Source organism: Manacus vitellinus, unplaced genomic scaffold (assembly GCF_001715985.3).
Source record: "Manacus vitellinus isolate BGI_N305 unplaced genomic scaffold, ASM171598v3 scaffold_28_pilon, whole genome shotgun sequence".
Classification (NCBI taxonomy): domain Eukaryota; kingdom Metazoa; phylum Chordata; class Aves; order Passeriformes; family Pipridae; genus Manacus; species Manacus vitellinus.
The window spans coordinates 6,210,733-6,232,637 of NW_021940122.1; the positions used below are offsets into that span (position 1 = coordinate 6,210,733).

At 43.1% G+C, this 21,905-nt stretch overlaps 1 protein-coding gene across 1 annotated transcript in view; it reads right to left on the bottom strand.

Moving 5' to 3' along the window:
• The window catches only part of LSAMP (limbic system associated membrane protein), a 1,000,415-nt gene extending 978,742 nt beyond the window's left edge, over nucleotides 1–21,673 (bottom strand). The window contains exon 1 of the mRNA XM_018074658.2: nucleotides 21,247–21,673. Coding sequence (XP_017930147.1) covers nucleotides 21,247–21,313 — 67 coding nt within the window. The 5' untranslated portion in view covers nucleotides 21,314–21,673. The remainder of the gene's footprint in view (nucleotides 1–21,246) is intronic.
• Between the last annotated feature and the right edge of the window lie 232 nt (nucleotides 21,674–21,905).

The following is a 21,905-nucleotide window of genomic DNA, read 5'->3' on the forward strand; positions in this document are numbered from 1 at the left end:
ACAATGCTCTGTATACAGCTACAATAGCAATTAATATACTGGGGGTTGTTGTTCCATTAGTCACTAATTACACAGTAGACCAGTAATACAGAAGCCTTGTTCCTGGCAAAGAAATGATTGCTCCAGAATTACTGAATTGATAATTCCGAGGCTGCCTTTTGTTTCCCAAGGGATGCCCTGCACCTTTGCCATCAGTTAACTGAAAACACCACAGATGGTACAGATTCATAGGCAATGGCTGTGGACTGTACACTTTTTAAGAACTTCTGAATTATGGCATTTGCGTGAGATGAGTCAAGGTGAGTTCAGTGACTGAACAGAATTGCTTCCAGTCTTTGTCACAAAATATAAGAAGAATAGTTTGTCACTGAAGATTTTTGCTTCCTCTTACAAAATACATGAGAAGCATAGCAACCTCCCTCACGCATTGTCTCATCAGGCTATTGCAAACACAAGAAAATGCCAGCTCTGGTTGCATGGGGCTGTGAAGGACCTTTGTTTTGCCCAGACATCTTGTAAAAGTTAAAAAAGGTAAGAGGTGGGGTGAGAATGGTGCATAACAAAGCTTTCAAAAGGATGTTGAAATGAAGTCCAATGCATTTGGTAAGCCACAGATGTTAACCTGGCCTGCCAGGGAAGGGGCATAAATGGCCTCAGCTCCACAGTTTTCCTTATGATCTTCTCCCCAAATTCTTTTTCTCCATTGCTGTCTTCATGTCCTTATTGTGACAGTGTATCATGATCTCTGCTTTCCTGTGATCCAGTCAATACACAGCTCCAACACTGCTGCAGTTTATAAATGTTTGAGGAGAGCCATAGAGGAATGGTCTGGCCATGGTCTTTGATGTCCAAAGAGCAAAACAAGAGAGGCAACCATCCTTCTTGCTATTCTCCTGGGTGTAGTAAAGGAGAACAGAAAGGTAGTTGTTTCACCTTTCCCCCCACCAAAGAAAGGACTCAGGGTTGAGGAATCCCTGAAAAATGTGAATTTACATAAGTGGCAATTTCCAGTCAGCTTCTCTAATTATCATTTGATGGAAACTTCTTGCCTTTTACCAGTAACAGACCTCTCTGGGATTTGTGAAAAGAGCAAACTTTCTCTTAATATGGGAAAAGGGATAGAGACAGTGTTAAAGACAGCATTACATTTGTTTTTTTTTTAATGAAAGCCTACACCTCCAGAAATTGTTCACTGGAACAAGTCCATGAACCATTTTGGTCTCATTATTTGGAATCCTAACTTTTAAAATTAAAACCTAGTCAATTCATCTTGATCCAATTGTGTTGATTTTGAGTCAAAAATTCCAGGAGAACAAAATGCCTCTCCTTCCCTCCCCTTTACTGTATTGTTACTACAAATAGAGGTGGGAAAGAAATTTTTTATGCTTTCATCAATATTTATGCAGTTAAAATTGCATACACCATATGTTGTTTTTTGGGGTTTTTTTTACACAGAAAAGTCGAGAAAATATCATCCAGTTCACTTTGACTTCATTACAAAAATGCTAAGTCATCCCTCCAAACTGACCAATTCTTATTGTCTATGATGAGTGCCAAGGAACAAAGATTAGCCTCATAATGAAAAGTCCAATCACATCCTCACCTACTCACAGGCTACTGCTCTGCTCCACATGGTACAAGTGAGGATAACTGACAAGATGGATTGAATGATCCAATGGGTTTAACATGTGCGAGTTTTTATGGCAAAGACTTTGTCTCAGCTTAAATCAGTATAGTACCACATTTATCCGTGGAGCTAAAGAAACATCAAAAAAAGAAAGCCCAGATCAGCTGTACTTCCCTTCCAGAAAGAAGACACCTTTACACCAAACAATACTAAAAGAACAGATAGAAGATTGGACCCATCACACAGAAAACATCTTTTATGCATGGGGGAAGATGGCTTTGGAACTTCCTTTGTCTTCATTTTCATTGCATAGACAGGTAAGCTAAGACACAAACTGATTAATGGACTAACTTAAAGAAAGCTTGTGGCAAAGGCAGGAATTAAGCTCAGTTCCCCCTGAGGATCAGTCCAGTATCTTAACAAACCCATATCTTTCTATTCTGAAATACTGCAGCTTTCCTTTGTAATTAAACAGCATGAATTTGAGGGGGCTGATTTCAACTGTCATTGTACTGAAAGAGCTTGCACTGGTCAAGTGGGGAGGAACTGCCTTGCCAACCTAAAAAGGCTTTTCCTTTGCTTAATTCCAGGCTTCTAAACTTTCAGAAATAGAAAATATTGCATAAGCAACAGTACTGAGCAATTTTGAAGGCATACTGAAAGAGCTTTTTATACTCTCCCATTTTAATAGCTGGTGCTTTTACTGTAGATAGTATATGGTTACAGAATAATGAGCATGGGTTTAATGTCTAGTATGATAATATCCAAGGTGAAGATATTGAAAATTCAATTAAAATATAGTTTAGGATATTAGCTTATTTTAATTTCCAGCCTCCTTTACCCTCCATCCACCTCCTACACATCCAGGATTGAAGCTAGAAGTTACACACTGAATCTTTTCTCCTGTAACTCATAATCAGTAGAAAGTTCTTTGTACTTCTTCAACTTCTGACTATCTGAAATCTCCTCCTTGAATTCTCCAAAATCCCTATGCTCCTTTAACAAAAGAGGACACTGAAATGTTGAGACAGGAGTAGTTTCTATTAAGGACAAAGCTAGATAGGGACTCTTAAGTCTTGTCTCTTAGCACTAAGCCCAGGGTCCCTCACACTTGCATGAGCTTTTTTTTAAAATGATGATTGCCTCTTTGAGAAGGTTTAGAGAGGGAACACAAATTATTTCACCACAGCAACGCAACTCCCTCCTCTGCAGTTCTCAGTCACCTTTAACAAACCTAACTTTTGCCATAGTTTATGCTTTTCTTGCTTGTTTGATCAATGCAGTTCTCACTATCACTGCTGGATTACATGGTACAGAGAAGAAAATAGAAGTCCTACTGAAACATGATCACAGAAACGGCAAAAATTTCAAGAGGCAAGCAATGAAGCAGAATCTTAGAAAAGCTCCAACTGCTGTCCAGAGTTTCTGTTGATCCTTCCTAAAATATACAGGAGAGCACACTGTAGGGTTAGTCCCTTTGGTTGTCTGCTAAACTGAAGAGAGGTGTCAAGCATCACTGCACATAACAAAACAAAAATGTGCAGTGCTAGGACAAGCACTGCTAGAACAAAATAGAGATCCTTGTTTTTTTTCTCCGTCTAACAATGCTCAGGAACTCCTGGTCCTGTAAACTAAACAACAGTGGGTTTATGTCAGATTTGAGAAAACATATACCTGAAGTGTTTATGCGGCCTGTCTAAATCTTACCCTGCAGTAATGGCAGGTTTTATTCTTGTCATATGAAATATTATCACTAACCTACTTGCTTCTGAAACTCCTCCAGTTTCCCAAATTTTATTATAATAAAGTTGTATATCTAAAATATTATACCTATAGTACCCCTTTATTTCAATGAGGCCACATAGTTTCCATAATAAGAGGAAAGTGGCACATCAGGTTCCAAGATATTTCATAGTCAAATGTGCTCTGTACGCAGTTTACACAGATGTGAAGGTTAAACACCATGGTCCTCAGTCTCAGGTAAACTGAGAAGGGGGGGCTCTTCAAGGCATCAAGTCACTGCCCTTTTTATAGCTTTCATGAACCTCATACAACTAACAAAAGCTGATTTACATAGATGGGAAAACAAAATAGACTGAGTCTCATAATTAATAAAAGAGACTAAACAAAAAAAGCGCACCAGTCCTTCCCTTAGAACATAGTTCCATCTCTCATCACTGCCTGCAGACACACCATTAGCCCCTGCACTTGGGTCAACATGGGTTATAGTGCATTCAGATAACCACCCATCTAGAAACAGATGAACTGTTTCTACCCTTCTAGTTCTCATAAGCCCCCCTGCACACCATCACTAGCACTGACCTTTTCCAATAACTGCCTTCATATTGTTTGCTGGTGAAGTAGAAAAGACCTCCAAGAGCTGACTCCTGACAACTGTATCAGTCAGAGATTTGGTGACTCCCAGTGTTTACACCCAACTAGAATGAAGTCTTGGCCAAGGTGTACATGCAGTGCCCACCTGGCAGCTGCAGGAAAGATGCACATCTGTACCCTAAGGAGGTGAAGGAGACAAATGCAAACTTTCTTCTGCAGTGATGTAGTGATGTTGTCCTCCTGCATCATACCCATTGCCTGGTTGTAGTGTGCTGGGAGACCAGCTGGCAGCAAATAAAAACAGCAGCATATTAAAACTGGATAATAACAGGAAAAATCCACCCCACATTGCTGTACTTTGAGTGTGCTGCCTTGTTTGCTAGCTCCTGAGACATGCTCTTTCCAGAGGGGAAAACTGTGTATGCCCTGCTTCCCACACTTTGCTGTGGATTTAAATATACAGGCATTGCTACTAGGTGAGTGCCATTTGAATTGACAAACTGGGATTTCTGCTGCGCGCTTCACACTTAATGCAGCCCTGCCTGGGCTTTGAAGGCAACGGCTTGTTGCCTTGGGGTCTGAAACTAACAAAGCCAAGCAGAACAAGCCCAGGGCTCCCGTTGGATTGCTCGATCAAAGACAATATTAAACAGCACTGTTTTCATAACTACTATTCTGGGGCTCTTGGAATGCAAGACAAAGGAGATGAAGTTAATTTCTGTTATCATAGCCTGGTGCAGCTGCAAGGGCCCTGGGAGAAGCCATCTTCTCTTGATGGCTTTTGCAGCCTGTGTCTTTGCAGGAGCTCCCATTAAGCATACAGTGCTTCAAAAGCTTGTCAGACACACTCATGTTCCCCTCCTCCCCACACCATTGTCAAATGCACCCCTGTTCCTTCTTTGACACCTTCCACACATCTCATTACAGACACCAGGGAGCCTCCCTCTCCATGACCACTTCCCTGCACTTCACAGCTTTCTGCTTCACCTTTTGTGTCACCAGCACTGCCCCTTGCAGTGCCCAAGGAGACCCAAGCTAAGGAAGTACTACGCTTGGCACAGGAATGCTGTGCAAGGGGACCAGACAGGGAACGAGTTATCCAGGTTCTGCTCTGCCACCGACCCAGCTCACAACCTTAGTGAAATACTTTAACCTTTTGTTTGTACATGGTCAGCTGGGATTAACAGGGCCCAGGCTATTTTAAATTTTTTTTGAGTGACTGGCAAAAAAAAGCATACTTTCTTTAATCATATTTTCTTTATATCAGTAGATGTCACTGGTGATGGAAATCACTAAGCAGTATTGCAGGAGAAAGCGCAAGCTATCTTCTGATTAGGAACACTGTTTGAGATATTTGAGGCAATTTTAAGATGCCTCTCTTACAAACCAACATGGTCATAGTCAACAGATCACCTTGAAAGTGGATGCTTGTCAGCAGCAGTGCTATCCCAGGACTGCCATAGCTACAGTGGGCTCCGATTTTTCCTCCTTACTCTTCATCTAATTTAGCATAGAGATCATTTACGGAAAAGCAGGAGTGTGGTAGATTTTGCTTATACCCTCAACTTTGTTGCAGTAAGGACAAGGAGAATGAGAAAGCTGGGTAACCATGAAAAACTTTGAAATGAGATTACTGAAAGGAAGGAAAGGGCTCCAGAGAGCTTTGTTTAAAGCCTTCCTCTTCACACCACATGTTATTCCTTTGAGGTCGCTCAGATAAAAGCACAAACTGGGGATAGGGCATGGAAATAGTACACTGCTTGAGATGTGGAGGGTACTCCAGGAACTTGTCTGTATCAATGGATAGAACACCCCACATTTCCTTCTTCTCAAACCAGGAGTTCACCTTGGGACTCTAAAGATCTAGGAAGATGTTCCCAGCAACCTGACTACCCTCGTACGAGAAGTACTCTTTGCTAAAACTGCCATCTGGGATTTCACAAACTGGATTCATTCAAGTTTTCCCTTCCCTCTAATCTCAAGTTCCCCAATTAGCTGAAAATACATTATAATACAGAAAAGTTTTGCTGGAAATTTTTTTATAGATCCAAGATCAATGCCCAGGAAATGAACAAAAATACGACATCAGGCTCAAACAAGAGGGATACAGTTGTGTCCAGCTATATGCTAATACCTTACATATCTTCCTCATGTCAGAGTTTTGCTACTAAGTGGTCAGTACAGATCTCCAACAATTTCCAAACAAGAGTGTCCATTCTAATTGCTGGAGGCATAAAAAGAAAGAGCTGTTCTCAATCCAGAACAGAAGTAACCAGTCTTCAGTTTTAAAACAAACCTTCTAGATGCAAATTGCTGCATAATTTAAGTTTATTGAACATCTAACACCAGGAAATGTGCAATTCATGAAATTTTCAGTGAAGATATACGAATGAGAGTTCCCAATACATTTTTAAAATGTGGAATTATCAAAGTTTTATGCACTGTCGACTTTGGCCACATACAGTAGAGTTAATTGAAAGTGCAGTTCTAGCTTTAAAGGTATCCCTATGAAAGTGGCAATGTGTGTTTTATTGTCTCTTCATCATTTGCAACTCAAAGGTGCCCAAGTTTATGCATGAAAAAGTGTTTCTTCTAACTACCAGCCTGCTCTGCAAGACACTATTGAATCAGAGAATCTGGGTAGATGCTTTGCTTCTTGCATTCATATCACTGGTGCTGTAGTTTCTGGAAGCTAAGTAATGTGCCTATCTCTCCAGCTGCAACCTCTAAGCCCCAGATCAGACCCTATAAGAAATTTACTTGGGGAGGATCGATGATCCTCTATTTGGAGTACCCTTGACAAAAGGAACAAACAAGACAGGAACAAACTGCATTTCACAGTGCTAGGAAAAGGCAGAAGGTTAAAGGTATCATCACTCAGGAGGGCAGAACAATCTTTCATCAAAGGACACGTGCCTTACAACTCATCCCCTTTTTCTTCCCCTCACAGACATGTACCAGTTTAGGATTTTTGTAGCCTCAAGCTGGAATACGTACTGCTGAGGACGACCAAATTGAACGACACATCTTTAACCTCCTAGAGAGATACAGCGTAAATCCAGCCTCAAGCCTCTGCTCCATGAAATTGGATTAGGGACTCCACATTGGGCCTACCTAAAACAGACAAATAGCCCTTACAGTTATTTTTTTTTCTTCCTTGTTTTTTCACACAGAAAACTCCCCAAAAGCAAAAATTCAAGAGGTATTAGGAAACCTTCTACCCACAACAACAAATAAGGCCAGACCAGAACTCAAAGTCCAATGCAGAATTTGTGGTTTCTAACAAACATTAGACCATACCTTCTCAGTATAACCCTGGTGCAGTAGGCAGACGTCATGGAAACTGTTGGACTGCTCTGGTTTACTACAAATACATCTTTGGTCCTTTGTTTTGGTCATAAAGCTGCAGAAATAGGAAACATAAACTGGGATATTTGATTAAAGTTTAATGCAGGAAGATGAAAGAGGAGACCCATGCTTTTCCCTTCCTTGCAGCTGCAGCAAGCCAACATCAGGAGCAAAAAACAAGTTGGCCAAACTGACTGGAAGCTGTAGGGCAGACACCATACTGAACATTTTACAAATGCAGCAGAGCTGCCCACCTCCAAAACTGCCAAGAGCAATACACAGGGATTTGGTCAGCTCTCTTTTTAGGGCCACAGCACCATCCCCAATATTGGCTGCTGAGATACCTGCAAGGACTATGTGCTGCTGCTGCCACCTCTGCCCATAGAGCCAACAAGCACTTCTCAGCCATCTGCTGCGATAAGTGGGGGCTCTTCCACCACATGGCCTCCAGTGCAGCAAGCCAAAGCACGGAGATCTGGAACTTGTGTGCCTTTGGCAGTGTGAGCTTCTTTACATGTGTCTGTGTGGCAGGTGCAGACTTTTTTGTTCATCCCCTATCTAGCAATTAATGCAAGCTCCACGGAATGATGGAAGTTACAGAGCTCTAACTCTAACATGTACGGTGGCTAAAAATGCAACTTGGAGAGAAAAATTAGACCTTTCCAAAGCAGGCCAGAGCCAGGGATTAATGTGCTTTCTGAGCTGTGGGATAACCACATTCCAGATCCTGCTCTATTTTGGAACAGAAACATAGATCTGAATGTCTTTAATTCTAAGCCAGTGCAATATGTCTTCGCTTCTTTCAGAAAGGCCATTCTAGCCATGAGAAATCCTTCCTTGGAACTGTTTTCATTAAACAACCACGTTTTCCAAAAAAGTTTCTGTTTAAGTACGTGCACAATCATTTTTACAGCACCAGTTCTGGCTCCTAACAAAAGTAGTGACTAAATAGTGTCAAGCCACTTTTTTCACTTCTTTAAAATATGTGAGTGACAGAAAAAAACAACAACAAAAAAATCACTTTGAGAAGAATCTCCCTTCCTATGAAGATTGCTATTAGATAGTGATGCTATTAGATATCTAAACAGGAATTTCAGGGAATGGATGCCTAGGTTATTTTTGATTTTGGCTTTGAAATGCTTAGATTTTTCTTCAGAAGTTCAGCACATAGCAATACAACCACACGTTTGCCACCAACTGTCCTCTTCCTTATAACAGTCTGGGTCTCTTCCTTTCACAGTTTCAGTTCATGCAGAGGAGACCCAGAGCTCTATCCTGTACACCCAGTTGCAAGAATCTATTTCAAGGTCTCTTGCTGCTATGCCTTTGCACCAATAACTAAAGGAGGCGGCAGCATCACGCTCTGACTCAACCACTGGGTGCAAAGCAACAAATGTTCTGCCAGGGTTAGAATGAGATTAGCAAAATCCCACAGAACAATGATTCAAAGGTACTGTAACAAATCAATTTCCTGCAAGCAACAAACACAATTACGAGACCAATTATCTTGTTCTCACCCCACTCCTCTCTCAGCAGTGAGCTAGGGTTGAGAAACCTCAGCCTTTGGGCTCCAAACATATAGTCCAACTTCTCAGGTGACACTGCCATTGAGTAATGGTAGGAGCAGTGGTTCTCCATCTCCCTTGATGAGTCATGCCACTAGAAGACACACAGATTGCCAAAGTAACTTATAGAAAACAGTATGTCCACTGGTCTTTGAACCAATATTTCAGTTCTCCATCTCCATGAGCATGCACCCTACCATTCAATAGCAACTCATCTCTGCCAATGCAGATTATCACCTTTGGAGTCTCTAATCTTTTCCACTTCATCATCTTTTGCTCAATTTCTCACATCTCCCCCTTTTTCCATTCTGGCACAAATGCAGAATCGCTACCTAAAGCAAAGGCAGGGAAGTGGGGAGGGAGAATGGGGGAGGGAAAGAGTTTCTATCCTTTCCAGGATTTACTTATTTCTTAAAGAGGAGATTATAATATGAAAAAAATCACAAAGTTCAGCATAGACAGCTGAAGTCTACAATGTTTCTTGTCTCTGATTCAGAGCCCGAGCCCAACTGCACTCCCATTGCACCACATCTGAGCTAATGAGCTCTCCCACTCTGCTAGGGTGCATAGGGTAAAGATGTCATTACCATCAGCCACCTTGCACATACCAAGGCTAGTCGAAAGTCCAAGCTAAATAGCATCAATTTACATCCAGAGACAGCTGTCTCCACACTTTGTTCCCTGTCACTGCTGGGCTGCTGAGACCCTCAAGCAGGCCTTCACAGACTGGGAAAGACCCAGCAACACTGAACAGCTTGGACTGCATGCAATGCAAAATAGTGCTCCTTGCTTCCTGCCCAGGAAACAGATTGCAATTTGGATAGGCCTGTACCTGAGCTAATAAACTATGATGAACTCTCTCTGGGTCTGCATCCATGGCACAAATAATGTTCATTCTGGATAATTCCCATTATGTGTCCTGGCTCTTTCACTCAAGGTGCAATACCTTTTACCTCTGGAAGTCCGCGGTGCCAGCCAGCACAGCATATGCTACAAAACTCCCTCTCGATTCTGTCTGTTGTCTTCTCAATTCTGTCTGTTCTCTTCCCAATGAAAGCACTAAACCGAGCAGCCAACACCACCCATTTCACTTTCATTACTCAGTTCCTGTTGTGGGTGAGAGAATAGCAAACCAGCTGGCTGATCCCCCTGCACCACTGATCAACTTAGCCATCTCTTAACCATTTCGTTCTACGTCTACCTCCCTCAAAGGCCTCCCTCCAATTCTGGAGTCCTAGGAAGACTCAGCTTTTTGGGACATGCCCAAAATGCTACAGGCTCAACCACATCAATTTCTGAGCCTGAAGGAACCAGTCCACTGTTCAGTTACACATTTTGAAAATGTGTGAGATAAAGAAAGAACAGAACATGTATGTGTCATAAGTAGCAATGAGAAACTTGTCAAAGCTTAACACGACTTACAGGACAGAGTTACATATACTGGGTTTTCAGCTCATCCAGAATGCTCCCTCTTCCCACCTACCAGGCAAATCTGAATAAACACTCCATTAAAGGAAAGAGGGGGAAAAAAATGTCTTTGAGTTAAGCAGTTGATATAACCAGGATTTCAATTGTTAGTATAGCAGAAGACTTCCCCATGTGTCTTGTGCCAGTATCTGCATCACAATAGAAATAATACATGGCAAGAAAGAGAAATACATTAAAGAATATGGTTCTTTATCAGACTGGAAGTATTAGCCGTGATTCAGAAATTAATGACAGCATAAAAATCTATTAAGGCATCTAGACTGTCTCTCAAGGGACCTTTTCAAGCTTATAGTGCATGGATTATTCTCCAGGGCTCTGCCCAGCCAAAACTTCAGATATCCCAAATGACAGCAATTCCACCACAATTCTTAACAAAGCTATATCACCACCTAATTGCTTTCTTCCATTAAGTATTTTTCTCTCCTGCCAATTTTTTTTCTTTCCTCCTCCAAATTTTCTATGAGAGACTCTTCTAGATCTAAGTCCACACTAGACAATTCTTCATGCCTTCCCAGTATGCCTAGATCATTAGCATAGCTCCTCTTTAGTCATTTAGCCAAAACAGCTATATATTTAGCTCTCACAAGCATTCTTCATAAGTCAGTCCCTCCAGCCCCTTAATCATTCTCCTTGCAATCCTCTGAATTCCCTCTAATTTTGTTTACATCTTTCTGGAATTGAAGTGCCCGGAACCAAGTGCTGTAAACAACAACAGCTCGTTATCTGGCTAGACTGTAATTCTGGTGATCACAGCACAGGCCCCGCACATGCTATGCACACACAGACACATGCACATGCTCATCCTCTGCCTCAGACACAGCATCACCATGGGACATGAGTTCTGCACAACAGACATTCCCTCCTCCCCAGTGACATCAGCCAGGTCTCTTTCAAGGAAATCCAATTCCAAACAAAAGTGAGGGTAGATCTTCAGTACAGCCATTACAACTCTTATTTAAACAAGTTTTTTTTTTTTAATCTACTGTGCTGTTTTCCCCAGTCTTACAATTCGTGATTGGTCCAGGAATGGTCACAATCCAAACTGAACAAGCATTCCTATTACCTAACACAAACACAATCTGCAACATAACCTAAAACCCTTCCACAAGCTGAACACTCCTTAGGTTCCAGTCCCACCAAGTAGTTGTAAATCATATCAAAAAAAGGCTGCTTCTACTTTTGAACTACTGAGGCAATCATGGCAACAGCATTTTTCCTCAGAGAAACTGTTCCTAACCCTCAGTCAAGAGGATCAGGACTACTATACTCTTTGCTGGCCCTACTGAAAACCCTTTCCCAAAGAGGCATTAGCAGGAGAAGGTCAGACCTAACTCTCCAGAGAAATAAACAGTATGATATGTCCCTGAGCATGTGCTTTCAGCTGTCTGCAGACTCAAGACAGACACCACTTACTGGCTGCACTCAGGTTATATTTTCAAGTTTTCGGTTGCACCTAAAAAGGCCACAATTTTCAGAACTTTTTTGTTTTAGATGACAGTTGAGACTTTGATGTAGTCTTATGACAGAAGATAACACATCACAGGAAAGCCTTTAAGCACTTGTACCTTAATGTGTTCTTGAAACTTAAGTTGGAATTTTTCCAACAAAACACCTTTTTATTCTTAATTAGAAAGATGCCATTTCAGTGAAGCAGAAACATTCTGCAAAACTATTTGCTTTGCTCCAACAAGCTTCTAGAGAACTTGAGGTGTGATTCAGAGAAAAACTTGCCAAGGTTCCTGCTGGGAACTCCTGGGACATCTGTGGGGTAGCCAAGGCACCAAGAAAAGGGTTCATCTAGATTAAGGTCTTCCTAAGCCTGTAACAATTCAAAGCCTCTTCTCACTTAGCATCCCCAGTTCCAAAAGAACCTCAAAGCTGGTTCTCTAACTATCCCTGCCATGTGGCAAAGAAAGCAGGGGCTTGAATCGTCTGTCTCCCCAGTACATTTCATACTGCCATTCCTCCTTCAGCAACTACAGCAATGCTTCAGCATCCAGGAGAGCTTGGGGTATCTTCTTTCAATTTTTGTGGTGGTTTGGGTCATTTTGGGCAGCAGAAGGAAAAAGAGAGAAAACAGAAACTCTTCAGATTGACCAGGGGATGAGCAGAGCCTACAAGCAAGGGTCTTGTGAGGTTCCTTGAAGCCTGAAGAAAAGGCTGCTGCTACAAAGATTTAGGTCAGGACAGACAGAGCAAGGCCAGACAGAATGGCCTTTTCTCCCTTTCCTCTGTGGACACAGCAGACCAAAAGAGAAGGAAGATTGTACTGCTCACCATAGCTCTAGGTCCCTCTGGGGCAATGCCACAGCTCATTTACCTCATGCTGAAGCCAGAATTTTTTTTTTTTTTAAATCAGCAGCCCAATCTCTTGCAGTTCTGTGACTGCTGGATAGTACAAAAACCAGTCACCAGTATGCAGCTAGGATACACGAAAATGGAGAAGAGGTTCTGTACTTCACTTTAGATCTCCCTGTTTCATAGCTTTCCTCCCTTAGCTGGCCTAGACTACGGACAGCTCTTACACCACTTCAGCTAGCAGGACTAATTTCTTTTTCTTTGAATCACTGAGAAATTACTGTTCATAAAAGCCCCAGCCTCAATACAACATTACTCTTCCAGACAAATAGTTTCCTTTCCTCTACAGGAGTCTAGAAGTGCAGAACATCTCACAGGAGCATGCCTGCAGTCAGGTCTATTCTACTCTGCTATCTAAACTGAGACTCAACAAAACACAGCCATGCTGGACAGAATCCATGCTGTTAAGGAAGCTAAACCAGCAAGGCTGTGGTAATGCAGGTACAGCCAGAGTACAGACTTCTGGTTTACTGCCTCAGGTTGCATCCAGCCCAGAGCTCCTTGGCTCATACAGTCTACAAAAGTATAACTATGTAAGAACAGTTGGCTCAGTCAGGTTGTGCTATTTTTGGATATGTTGGTCTAATTAAAACAGTGCAACTTGTGCATATAGGAAAGCCTCCTTTTATATTCTTCCTTCTTCTATTCCCAGAAACTCTCCCATGAAAGTGTAGGAGTCAAACATGTCCTTTCCACTTTCTACACTGTATTTCATGCCCAGGTGACTGAAGCATGACTAAGTTGTCACTTTACACCGAGGCTATCACAGAGAGATGAGGAGGGGCAGCCAAGCTACAGAGACGATTCTGTTTCACTGCAACAATCTCTTGCCATGTCAAGATAGGATGCAAATCTGCTATGAATAATGGTCACTCCAAAAGTATACATAGCTATGCAGATATTCCTATCAACAATCACGCTGCATTCACCTACACTAACATTCATGGCAACTCTCTTGCACAAAACACAACTCAGAACCAGATTGGTTAACATTGCCCAAGCATCTTTACCACACGACTTGTGCATTTTCTATCACATGCACACACCCAAATACAGGTTCATGCATATATACATATATATATATGTAAAATCTTCTGTCTTGTATATGCACCTTCCCAAAAGTCAAAGAAGAGCTATTCAAAGGCCTCTGGTCATATCTTCATGCACAGATCATGTACACAGGCATAAATAAAACTGGATGTTGTGATCCCACTGTACAAAGCAGCTTTACAAGACAAAGAGTAGATACTCATACAAGAAGATGTACCCATGCAACACAAGTCTAAACACATTTACACATCAAAAATCCCTCAGATGCCCCTTTAAATAACCCCTTCTTCCTTCAGGCAAACCCTTACCTTCAAATTCCTCCTTTTTCAGACACTCAAGTGTATATCCCTACAGTCAGCCTCTCTAACACATCCATACAAGTAGAAGTCAGGTAACACAGTGCACTCAGTGCAAGTATGAAGCTTTGGGTCAGCTGCTGAGGGCCAAGCACAGCCAGGCTCCACACAGGTGCAGCAAACCAGAGTGCATGCACAAGAATATTAATAGTTATTGTCCTAGCAGGTTGTAAGGATTAATTGGTTCTGGCCTGCAACTCACCATCAATTGAAGTGCTAAGGGGCAGAGGGGAGGAAGCTGTGATTACACACTTACATTGCATACTCATATACTATTGATTTCCCAGTTGGAAAGGCCCACAGCCTTCTGTTTGTCTCCTTGCTTGCTCCTTCCTTCCCTCCCTCCCTCATCCCACTGCTCATGGCCTGCCTGCCACATCTGTCTCCTCCCAATAGCCAAGAACACATCACCAGAAAAAAAGAAAGGGCCACACTTTTTGAGGGAGAGCACTGCCAAACCTGAAAGAAATGAAGAAACCTGAATCCATGAGGTCAGACACAGGCATACTCTAGGGAAGAGAGCAGGTTTCAAGCACAAGCCATCTTCAGAAGATTTTCTTTTAGATGCTTTATATAGCCTAGGAACTGGAAAAGCCCAGACTGTGAACCCACAGCTCTGATTACACTCATCTTTGCTTTCAGCCAAAACCCCTCCTCTGTAAGCCTGCCTTCTGATGCTATCTTTTTTTTAAATAAAGCAAACCAACCTCTCAAAAAAAATGCAACACACCAGCCTGTCTTAGTTGGGTACATATACCCTTGCATTGCCTCCAAAACCATCTCGTTCCAGAGATACCATTCAAAGCCCAGTACCTCTACATCTGATAACCATTGAAAAACCCTATTCTATGCCTGTAGGTGGCCAATAAGCAGGTTTAGCGTAAAGAGCCCTTTTCCCTCAGCATGTAGTCATGCCGAACTTTTTCCCCATGAACTTTAAGACTGCATATATGGCCAGCAAGACACTTCACTGTGTGAGAGAAGACAGCTTTGGCTCAAAGACATTAAAGCAGCAGCCCCTGCAAGTGCTATTCCCTCTCTTTCCACTCAGGTGAGCAGGGCAATGCTGCCACACCAGCAGGCAACCTACTGGAGGGAGCTCACAGGGAGATGTCTCAGCTTCCAGGACATCCAGTATCAGCCAAAGCACCACAGTGCAATGGCATATCAGAGAATCAAGCCTGGCCTTTTTTCTTTTTTTTCCCCCCCCTGCCTATTTCTGTAAGAATCATGAACACCCAGCATTTTTTCTTTTCTTCCATGCTGACTGCAGGGATCTCTGTCCTTCACTGACACCAGGAGGGGGCTGTGTCTCTCACATGCTCACCTACACATGCCCTTAGCTACTCTTTTTCAGAGTGGGACAGGATGGTCTGTGCTGTCCGTGGTATTTTTGGTTTTATTAATGATAAATTGACAGCAGTAAGAGCATATTAGGTGTCAAAAAATCATTGCTCATTGAGTCTGAACAGCAAATGAAACTATGTTATGCACTTTTTACAGGAAAAGTGGATACTGAAGAGCCAAAGATTCATGATTCCTATAGGGACTGCAGACAGCAAAACTGCATCCTTCCAGCAGCACCCTTCACACAAAGGAGATGATATCTGGCAAAACACGTCCCTGTGTTCAAAGGCACACAAGAAAGTTTTCCCCAGACTCCTCCAGGATATACCGTTGTGTAGTACCATTATAGATTTCGCTCTGATCATTCAGTCTTTTAACAGTCTCTGTCAGCCAACAACCTCAGCTGATCCTCTTCCATAACAAACCCCACCGGATATTCTGATGAGCCCAGAAAAAGGGCCTCCCTTGCCATTACTCTTAATCACCTTTTGCCACCTCTCCTCACTTTACAGCATGCAGGTCAGTAAGCAGTGCTACATCTCCTCATCACCAGCATTGCCTCACCCACTTGCCTCTCCAGATAACTGCACAGAACACACAGCTGCTGCTGCAGGACCCACATATTAACATCCCTTCTCTAACCCATTTCTAAGCAAATCAGCCTTGCACAGGGTAAATCTGTTGAGGAAAGGGTCCAGGCCCCAGCAGCAAGGCAAGGACCTTGGCTTACTCAATGCTTACAGGAAGTATAGCCAGCACACAGTAAGGGTGTGGACTCCTAAAGCAATGGCTCTGTGGTCAGCCTAGGAGGACAGCAGCCATATTCCTCACCCTGACTGGAAGAAGCCTATTGCTTGTGGAGGAAAAAGGAGGTGAAAAGAGCAACTATAAAAGAGCACATCTCCTCCTCAGACCACCATTAGCATACATAAGTGCTCCAAAGCTGAAAAGGAGCTCCCCCATTGGCACTGGGGCCTTTACTACAAAACTAGTAAAACTCTTGTGTGAGAAGACTAGTAAAACTGTTGTGTGAGAAGAGATCTCTGAAACTAAAAGATGAAGCCAATTTCTAATTATCATAACAAAGCCCTCTGAGTAGGTAGTTGAGTGCTGAGATTTACAACAGCTGGGGGAAATGGGTTCTTACTGGTGTGGTAATTATTGACTCAAATGGTCTGCAATCACTGGGATAGGACTAGAAGAAACACTTGGGATATTTTTTTAATGCTCCCCGCTTGCAGATAAAAAGCCTTCTCTTCTTCTTTTTCCCTGTCTTAAGCCTACAAGAAAAGTGTTTTACTTTAGGTATTGAACCTCTTCATCATTTAAGGGAATGCAAGGCAGCTGAGTGAGTTGTTACTTCATCAATACAGCCCAGCCTGTAAGAGCTTCCCTTGCCTTACTCGACAAGAGAGAGCTGAAAACAGATAGGAAGAAAAGTATATTCAGGACAGCAGGAAAAGCCCCTTCCCCCCCCCCCCTCCAGTTGGCAGTATCTTAATGTTATCCACTTGCATCACAATCACCCCACACTATCACCCATACACCACAATGTCACCACAAATACACAGAGAGTCCTACTCCTCCCTTTCTTCTCCCCATCCATTACAGATTATCAGCACAGAAACACTTGGGTACACACTTCCATCCATATAGATTGCACATACCTCACGCATTAACAAACACATCATTTTTCACACCAGCATTGCCCAGTAACGTTTATAAAACATGAGACTTTACAGATAACATTTGTACTGTGTATTAACCTAAAGCATCCTATTCTACTTACCCAAGTGCTTCTGTGATTTCTTTCATCAGACTCATTCCCCATTTAAGAACACCCTTGAGCAGCTCAAAAAACACATTATAAATAAATGCTGCCAGTATTAGGCAGGCCAGTTCTTCGTGTCCTTTCCTAAACCATCTACTTCACTAAATGGGCTGTGGAGGCATCTTAATTTTTTCTTTTTAAGCCCAAAGTCTTCTACAATTAACCAATGAGGTGGGGTTATAGGGGGGATGCATTAAAACAAGCTGGGTTGGTTTTTCTTTTAAGTAAATTGCTGATTTGAAACAGCTGCTATTTTTCAAGGGAAAGGGTTTGTTTAGAGGAATTTTTCAATGTAAAGCAATGGTGAAGGAAATGTATAATTTGTCAAGGCATTCATTTTTTTAAATAAAATGCTCAGGGTGAGGAAATCAAAATTAATTTTCATATTGACAGCTAAGTTAGAGTAATAGTAGGTAAAAGTGAAAATATCAACACGAAATTCTTCTAAATTACCAAAATGCAATTTTTCATAGACCCTAATCATTTGCTTCTCCTCCCCATCCACATGCACCCAGTTTTCGACTTGGGAAACAAAAAAGAAAAAGAAAAATTCAGCTTTTGAGTCCAATTTATGAATCTGATCTCCGTCAGAATATTTGAAGCACACTGTGCTAAGAAATTAATCCATTCGAGGAAAAGGCTGCAGCATGCCACTAGAAAATCCCACCCACCCGCAGTGCTGGGGTGTATAGGTACTTTTATTCTTCCAGCCCCCACAGGGCAGGAAGGCCAGTGCACCATGCAGGAGGAACAACCATTCCGCCTCCGAGCCACCTGCCTCCCAGTGCGGACTGGAAGCGCAGTAGCAGGGAAACGCAAGAATCCTGAGCCACAAAATTAAGGAAATATAGTGATTAGGGGAAAAAAAAATATCCTGTGTGCGGGACTTGGAGCATCTAACCTAAGGGGGAAGGAGCAAAGCCTGTCTCTGTGCCAAAGCCCCTGAGCACAGGCAGGCGGGGGACAGGCAGCCCATTGCATCTCCCCTGGCAGCCTGTGTTGGCCACTTGGCACAGTGGAGCCCATAGGTCTCCTGCCAGCCTCAGCTGCGCTTCCTCCCTACGCCCCCATCGCCTGCTATTCAGCCTCAGCTCGGCCGTGCCCAGCAGTGCCAGCATCGCTCCCCTTCTCCCCCGACTTTGGTGGCTCTGGGAGAACAGAGAAAGGCAAGGAGCTGCTTTTGCGTTCACCGGTACACCCCCAAGTGGACAGCAAGGAAAAAGGGGAGAGAAGGCACGGACAAGTTTTGGATGGCTTGCAGAGGTACAGGCTCAGCTGGCTGGCTCTGGAGGGATGTGCTCACAAAGCTCTTGGAAGCGTTCCGACAGGTCAGCGCCTGTCAAAGCCAATACTGCAGTTTCCTGGGGTAAGAGCTCCACAGAGTTGTGCTCAGCAGGGTTACAGAAGTGTTCAAGGCTTGTTACCACGGCTTTCAGTGAATAACAATTAATTTGAAATAAATATTGGGGGGGGGGTGTTAGTTTGTTGGGTCTTTTTAAGGGCACAATACTTTCTCACTCCTTTTTAACTCCTTCAAATATATTCAGGCTTCGTTGTGAGGTGCCATGCTCCTCCCAGGCAGCCCCAATATTCCTGCTTGCCATTCTCTCACCCTTTAGTCCAGAGAAAGGAAATTACTGCTGGCTGTGAAACTAGATCCAGCAGTGGTCTGGTTTATATCATGTCTTAAGTTTGGGAGCAATAGAAAAAGCAGCTCCAGGTTTGCAAACAGTCACACACCACACCATCTGATCCCATCTCAAAACCAAGGGAGGGCAACTGTGTTGCCTCTGCCTTCTCGGAGTGTACCTAGGAATACAGCCCTCAAAAGACCTTCCCTGATGTCTTCAAAATCAGAATAGATGTGACTGATACAACTGTGCCAATAGTAACTAACTAAAACAGAAGGTAAAATCCTGTACGTGCCTGTACCCTGGCATAAGCTCTGGCTATAAGAAAGGACTAAAAAAAACAGCTCCTGGTTGTGAGGATGCTCTGGTTGCAACTCCAAGAAAGGCTTGTGACTTGGAAACGCTGCGTGGAGCAAACACCATTGACTACAGGCTAGAAATCATGCATCAGAAAGACAGGCTATGTTCAGCATCAATGCTATTTGCCAGTGTCCATCTTTCCTGACAGGTCTGTGCCTAATCCTCCAGAGCAGAGGGAAGTTCACATCAAGCTACACAACTTCGTTGCTGACATTAGCTACTTATGTTAGATAAGAACTGGCTCTCCTCTCACCCCGTGTACAACCTCTGTGCTAGGAGAAAGTCCTCCTCTCCTGTCAGAAACAGCCATTTCACAGCAAGCAAAGAAGTTAGCTGGAAGGTGATGTTGCTGGATTCACAGTCCAGACTTCAGAGAATGCAAGTTTGAGAGAAAATATGTGACAGTGAAAAGCATGTGTATGCAACCTAGAAACAGAAGAAGTGAGACTGTATGAAAAGGAGCGCTCAGTAAATGTGAGAAGTGACAGGTGTGAGGCTGCAACAGAAAGCATGTGTGTGACAGGGAGCCTGCCTGTACAGGAATTTGCTTAGTGGACACAAAATAGAGGAGAGCAGTACATGCAAGATTGTGTGTAAAAGTATGAGCTAAGAGGAAGTGAGGATGCCGTGACTGGCACGTCTCCAGACACGGCACTCATGCACTAGTACGCACAAGAGTGAGAAAAAAAGCACTCCGTGTGTGTGTATGGTGAAGATGTGTGTGAGTGAGATACCTTCTAAGGGTGCAGCTCAGTACAAATGTAAGACTGTGAGGCACACAGTAGGCCAGATAGAGTACATATATGTTCTTTAGTTATATATTCACCTATATGTGTGTATATGTGTGCACACATGCAGGCTTACAAGGCTGGTGCAGCAGGATAGGCAAGGGATTTTAATTTGTAAGCAACCATGAGCACTAGTGTGCAGGATGGGAAGGAAGGGATGGGGGGAAGAGAGGAAGGGAGAATGTGAGCTCAAGAGAAGCAGACTCTCCAGGAATTGCATGTGCTAGGGAGCTAGAACTGTGTGTGCCAGAGTGAGTTTATTCATCTTCCCTGCTATATTCATGAGCGTGTGTATGTGTGTGTAAGTGAAGGACCACTGGTGTGTATAAATGAGTGTGGATCACGTAAAAGCTGCAATTTGGAGGGCTATGCTTATATGTACATATGTGACATGTATTTATATATACAGCAGGGGATGCATTAACCCTTAACTCCTGTTTACAGAAAGCATCTCAAAACCAGCTAGCGTGCCTGTCATCACTTCAAACTAAATTCCATACTCACACTTGGCTCTTAAAGCAAGAAACCCAGCTGGCAATTCTCCACTGAATAAAACCCCATACCCAACAAATTTTCTTCTTATGTCTTTCCTCCATCACTCTTTTTTTTTTTTTTTTTTTCCCAGTGGAGGGGAAGGACATAATATTTTCGCAGACGGACCAGAGGCATAGAGATTCATCTAACCTCCCCCTCTCTGGGCAAAACCAAAATAAAAATAATTTAAAAAAAACCAAAACAAAACAACCAACCAAACAAGCAAAAAAAAAGAAACTTAACACGTCTCTTCAGGAAGGAGAATCAGTACTTGTGACTCAAAGTGCTGAGAAACACTGATTGTGGATGGAAGGGATATCCACCTTCACCCACTACTCTTTTGCTTTGCAAATCTTATTGAATGCCAACCCCCCCCCACCAGCTTCCCCTCTGCAAAAGCATAAATACAGCAGCAAAGTCAGTCACATGCAGTGCCCTCTAACCATAGGATTCACCAGCAGTGATCTCTCCTTGGCTTATTTCCTGAGGTGGGGGGAAGGTTTAGAGGGGAAGAGGGGGGAAGAGGAAGCTCCAGCTTCCAGCTCCATGTTTCAGGCCATCCTCAGTCCATCAGCCTCAACTGAAGCAGAAAGGTTTGAGGAGATTGCAAGAAAGAACTCATCACATACCTTGCAAGGAGAAGAGGGACAGGAAGAAGCCCAGCACCCAGATACTGTGCAGCCAGTAGGTCCTCATGCTTCTCTCTCACTCGCTCTGCTTCCTCTGCCTTTTTCTCCGTCTCTTCGCTTCTCTCTCTCCCTTTTTCAATTTATCTTTTTTTTTTTTTCCCCTTCTCTCCTCTCAAAGAAAATGGGATTCGTGTCTCCCTTCAGTCCCTCTGGGCTCTGCTTTACCAGCTCTGACAATCCAGTCGCAGCGCAAGCTGACCTACGGTGGCCAGATTCCCAAATAACCTCACACTCTCCCCTTCAAGTGCTGGAGAAAGGGGGGGGCCAGGTTAGATGCTCCACCGTAGGCTATGCTGGCTGTAAACACAGAGAATCTCTCTGTCTCTCTCCTGCAGCTCCAACTAAATGCGACTGTACTTAAACAAGCAATGCCTTATAGGACAGCGCTCAGAGCAGAACAGATCCCACCTCTGCCACCTAGTGTTGCAAGCCAGCTCATTTATTTCATTTTTATATATATAAATATATATAAATACGTTATGCTATAGAAATATGGTTCCCTCATTCCTCTACAAATGTATCTCTTGGATCACAGGTCTACGAGCCATGATGGGTTCAGGAGTCCCTAAGGCTCCAGCTACAGTGGACACGGGGAAGCG